A 5,126-nucleotide genomic window follows, 5' to 3' on the forward strand; every position below is an offset into this window, starting at 1 on the left:
GAAGAGGAGGAAGTCTGAGTAAAGAGGTGGAGAGTTTTGTGAGTGCTTATGCTGTGAAGCTTTTTACAGTATTCTGTTCAAAGCTGAGCTTGTTCTGTAAAATAAACTGGTCTTGTTGTGCTTTTTTGGCTTACTCTGTGCAAAATTTTGTTGATATTTCTCAAATAAAGACAAGTTGATTCCACTCACCAGTTATAGCAATTAGCAACTTTTCTCTCCTAAACATTGAATCAGTCAAATTCTCTCTCCTAAACATTGAATTGAACCAGTCAAAAACTAAACAGTTAACAACAGAAATTACAAAAATTATAAACTTAATGTCTCAGTGCAAACAGGGACTATGTCAACTGTGAAACTGCAGAAAAAGCTTTATGAAACTATTAACCAACTTTACTAATTTCTACTTGAGTATTAACAGCCTCAGAACAAGCCAAATGTTCATGCTTAGGTCTTTCTCTGTAGTCCCTCGAGCTGTTGCTTCAACTCAAGAGTTTCTTATGATACAAAATCGTGATCCAGCCCCAACTGTTGTTATAACAAGAGAAACAAGAGAGCAAGCCTGGTTCGTCGTTTTGCAAAGAAAGGAACTTGGCAAAGAATTCGTCTTGGTAGCTGTTTTTACCAAGAGAATGGAGAAATGATGTAGAGAATGTGCTTTGTTCTTCATATGGTTCTATTTTAAGAGTATCTTCCTGAAGATGGCATCCGTTGCAGAGACCGTTGAAAGTCTGGCTTTAAACGCTTGTTTGACATCCCGGCAAATGATCTACACATCAACAAGAAAACCGGTTTTAATATATATCAACTAACACATAGTTATATTCGAAAATCATACATATGATTAAGAACAAACCGTGGAGATCCTTGTCGCTTATGCAGAGGTTGACCAAGCATTGATCTCACATTACACAGTGCTCTCTCAGCAGCCTAAAAGGTAAGAACATCAGAGAAGGAGAAATACGGAATTAGAATAAAACAGAGGCAAGAATTTAGTTGAGTTACCTGCATTCGAGCTTCATCCCATGTTGATCCAACTCCTTCCCCTAAAACACGCCCATCTATTTCAACCTGAATTATATAACAAAGAGAATCAAGAGGGGTCTGCACTGTAGATATCTCAAACCAAATGAACAGATATGGAATATACTGATGGCCCTGAAGAACATGCCATGAATCTTTATTTTTTTTCATAAATGCTGTTCAGAACTGAAAACTTTCTGTCTTAGAATTTCATAAAATCTAACACTTTGTGTTAGAATCTTTACGGGTGCGAACCTGAGCATGTAACTCATCTCTGTGGACCATGTCAGATGGAAGTGGACGCTGAGATTGAAAAGCCATCTCAAAACCCTCCGATGCACACTGGAAATTGGTTAAGGATATGTATCAAAGATGAGAAAAATAATACGCGAAAGTGAGTAAGCAACCTTATCAACTAATAGAAATTAAGGAGATACATACCAATTCCCTAAGCGCAGTTATGGAGCCAGTGTGCCTCATAGAACCTTCTAATCTCGGATCTGTAGGTCTAGAAGGAACTGGCATTGCTGTTTCATCTCTACCAAATGGCTGATTATCAAGCGCATTTGCATTTCCCATTATCATATTTCCATTGGTGAAGGGGCTAGCATCTCTGTGGCTTGGCACTGAGTCACCATGTGAACGCATATATACATCTGCAGAAAAAGGGGTAAAAACTCAAGAAACAGGAAACTAACAAACAAAAATCCTAAGAACAATGTGAGTGAATCCAACCAATATTAAAACCTAACTTAAGGGATGGGACCCACAGTTTTGTAATATCTGTTGATGACTTGATGTGATATCATAACATACTGACACACGACCGACTGTGGTGGCAGTTCTCATACTCATTGATATAAACCTATTTACGAGGACTAACAGGAATCTACAATAGGTCTATTAACAACATTGAACACTCCTATGAGTAGTTGGCGTGGGATTGTTACAGACTAAACAGNNNNAGATCTACACTCTAGAATAGTTACCAACAATGTGAAGGTGGTGTAGGAACGTCAAACAAATAAAACTTGCCCAATATTGCAGATTCAAACAATATATCTCAATTACTGTCCCTGCAGACAGTTTAAATCACGAATACATCAGGAGTGAGAATGTCTTACCAGCTAAGTTCTGTAGAGAAGCTTCAGCAGCCTTGTGTAGGGCTTCTCGTCTCGATTTGCCAGTCCCTTCTCCAATTTTTTCACCAGAAAGCCAAGCCTGCAAAGAAAAACATAGATTTGGTGTACAGTTGACAAAATCAACAAAGCAACTCATCTAAGGGAATAGAGGATCTCAAAGAGCATAAGGTTCCACCAAAATTACACACAGCATACAATAGGCAAGAAACACATAAAGTCTAAGAGCTATATGTACCTCAACAGAAAACCGCAAATCCGTACTAGCAACCAAACTTGGTTTGTACTCCACCTACAATATCATGGAATATATAATACATCAACCCACGTTTGGAATCAATGGTAATCACGATGATATTCACATACCTTGGCGCCACATTTGATAGCAATTCCATGTAGAACATCAGCAGAAGTCTCTGTTGCTGAGACACTTCGTTCAGGTACGAAGTCCAGATCACTGTTCCTAGAAGAAGATTGATTCCAAGACGCCTCCTCCCCTAGAAAGTCCATCCCAATTCCCCACTCAGTAATTTATCTTCAGAAACAATTGATACAAGAAACAACTTTGAAGGCGTACCATAGAAAGGTTGAGAGCCAGGTAGATTGTTGTTTGACCTTAATTGTTCATCTCTCCGGAGCGACTGCAAATAGTGAGCACCGAACAGCGTAATGTAGCAGTATAAAAAGGCCAACAAAATTCACAATTGATTAACCATAGGTCATATAAGATTAGTGGTACCTCCTTCGGCGGCCTGCGATTCTCATGAAGCATCCTGTCAGATTGAGTTGAGTTATCAATCTTAGAAAAAAATGATGGATGGCGAGGCCTGTGCTTTTCCATATGAATCATTTCAGAATCCAATGGATATTCTTTGGGGACTGCTCGACGGATTTGAGCTGGATCCATCTCCTCCTCAACAGGAAACCAACCATTTCTTGGCTGCACATGTGGGGGTGGAGCTTGAACTGGAGGTCTCTGAGGAAAAGGAGGTTCACTTGAAGCAGGATCCCTAGTATCTTGTCCATGCTGCAATATGAGGAGCCTCCTCCTAGTATCTGGATCTAACTCTGATTCAGGTACCTCACCTTCCTCTCTAGCAGGAGAACTCTGCAAGCTTGGTTCTACAGGAACCAAGTTTTTAGCTATTGATGTTGGTTGTTGAAACGGAATACTTGGAAAGGCCATGGCAGATGGTTGTGGTGCTGCTTGTTGAACGACTGGCACTGGTACTGGAACTGAAACAGAAGAAGCAGATACAGATGCCATGGAGTNCTCAGTAATTTATCTTCAGAAACAATTGATACAAGAAACAACTTTGAAGGCGTACCATAGAAAGGTTGAGAGCCAGGTAGATTGTTGTTTGACCTTAATTGTTCATCTCTCCGGAGCGACTGCAAATAGTGAGCACCGAACAGCGTAATGTAGCAGTATAAAAAGGCCAACAAAATTCACAATTGATTAACCATAGGTCATATAAGATTAGTGGTACCTCCTTCGGCGGCCTGCGATTCTCATGAAGCATCCTGTCAGATTGAGTTGAGTTATCAATCTTAGAAAAAAATGATGGATGGCGAGGCCTGTGCTTTTCCATATGAATCATTTCAGAATCCAATGGATATTCTTTGGGGACTGCTCGACGGATTTGAGCTGGATCCATCTCCTCCTCAACAGGAAACCAACCATTTCTTGGCTGCACATGTGGGGGTGGAGCTTGAACTGGAGGTCTCTGAGGAAAAGGAGGTTCACTTGAAGCAGGATCCCTAGTATCTTGTCCATGCTGCAATATGAGGAGCCTCCTCCTAGTATCTGGATCTAACTCTGATTCAGGTACCTCACCTTCCTCTCTAGCAGGAGAACTCTGCAAGCTTGGTTCTACAGGAACCAAGTTTTTAGCTATTGATGTTGGTTGTTGAAACGGAATACTTGGAAAGGCCATGGCAGATGGTTGTGGTGCTGCTTGTTGAACGACTGGCACTGGTACTGGAACTGAAACAGAAGAAGCAGATACAGATGCCATGGAGTACTGAACAGGAGCAGCTATCCTCGGATCTATATTTGCCGCCGGAAGGACAACTGAAGATGAAGAAATTGCCTCCTGAATAAAAGGGAAAATTGTATTTAATTTTCATCATAGGGTAGAAAACATTAAACCAGAAGACATGTTTACTGGAGTTGACATCCTTAATAGATCACCACAATAACTCTGTAAAAAATGGATCCTCAAAATTTAATCACCTTCAGTCTTCTTTCCACTTCAGCATCAGCCACTCCGTCATAGGAAAGTGGATCTTTGTTCCCATTTAACGATGTATCGTCCTATATTGAAAAGAGAATGAGCTACTGGAAGCGGTGAAAAAATATATATTGTTGCATAGAAATGACACAATCTCCCACAATGCCTGTAAGAGACCCAAAATTTTTTTTCCTCACAGCCACTAGTAAGAATCACAACTAACCTCCGGCACCAAATAATGGCTGACATCAGGCGGAGAAGGAATATCATCATTCTCATAAGATATTTCATTAATTCTTGGTACCAGACTATCATCAAAATCCCTGTAACCAAATTCAAATACCATGTACCCGTCAGTATGTACTAAGGAAACACCCTTGATCTAGTAGAGATGCAAGGAAACAAACGTCTATTATCAAATTTGAGATCTTACTTGTAAAATCCACCTCTGACACCACAAGCAACGTTTCTGGCAACACATAGTACTGGTGTCGCAGATGCCTACAGAAAAAGAAAAGGAGCTATATGTAACCAATTTCAACCAAGTTAAAAAATTAATTACCAATTTCAAACAAGTAAAAATTAGACTTACTTCCGCCTGAGGAGAATAATAGGGAGCGAATGCAGGAACAACATGCACCCTCGGCTGATCCTTCTCATCCCAAACTTTCAGCCGATCATCAATTACCAGTGCCATCTTCGGATGGCAGGTTCCGTCGAGAAACACATTGAA

The 5,126-nt window shown here is 40.4% G+C and overlaps 1 protein-coding gene across 1 annotated transcript in view; it reads right to left on the bottom strand.

The window, feature by feature from the left end:
* Window positions 202-5,126, bottom strand: part of LOC104718164 (RNA polymerase II C-terminal domain phosphatase-like 1) — a 9,161-nt gene continuing 4,236 nt past the window's right edge. Inside the window, exons 4-17 of the mRNA XM_010435846.2 lie at window positions 4,986-5,126; window positions 4,827-4,894; window positions 4,617-4,716; window positions 4,396-4,476; window positions 3,650-4,255; window positions 3,488-3,551; window positions 2,526-2,656; window positions 2,398-2,451; window positions 2,145-2,241; window positions 1,462-1,676; window positions 1,276-1,362; window positions 1,003-1,068; window positions 854-927; window positions 202-766 (exon numbers count right to left, since the gene is read on the bottom strand). The exon at window positions 4,986-5,126 is cut by the window's right edge and continues 12 nt beyond it. Of these exons, the coding sequence (XP_010434148.1) occupies window positions 679-766; window positions 854-927; window positions 1,003-1,068; window positions 1,276-1,362; window positions 1,462-1,676; window positions 2,145-2,241; window positions 2,398-2,451; window positions 2,526-2,656; window positions 3,488-3,551; window positions 3,650-4,255; window positions 4,396-4,476; window positions 4,617-4,716; window positions 4,827-4,894; window positions 4,986-5,126 (1,872 nt within the window). The 3' untranslated portion in view covers window positions 202-678. The remainder of the gene's footprint in view (window positions 767-853; window positions 928-1,002; window positions 1,069-1,275; window positions 1,363-1,461; window positions 1,677-2,144; window positions 2,242-2,397; window positions 2,452-2,525; window positions 2,657-3,487; window positions 3,552-3,649; window positions 4,256-4,395; window positions 4,477-4,616; window positions 4,717-4,826; window positions 4,895-4,985) is intronic.

The sequence above is a fragment of the Camelina sativa genome, chromosome 10 (genome assembly GCF_000633955.1).
Source record: "Camelina sativa cultivar DH55 chromosome 10, Cs, whole genome shotgun sequence".
Classification (NCBI taxonomy): Eukaryota; Viridiplantae; Streptophyta; class Magnoliopsida; order Brassicales; family Brassicaceae; genus Camelina; species Camelina sativa.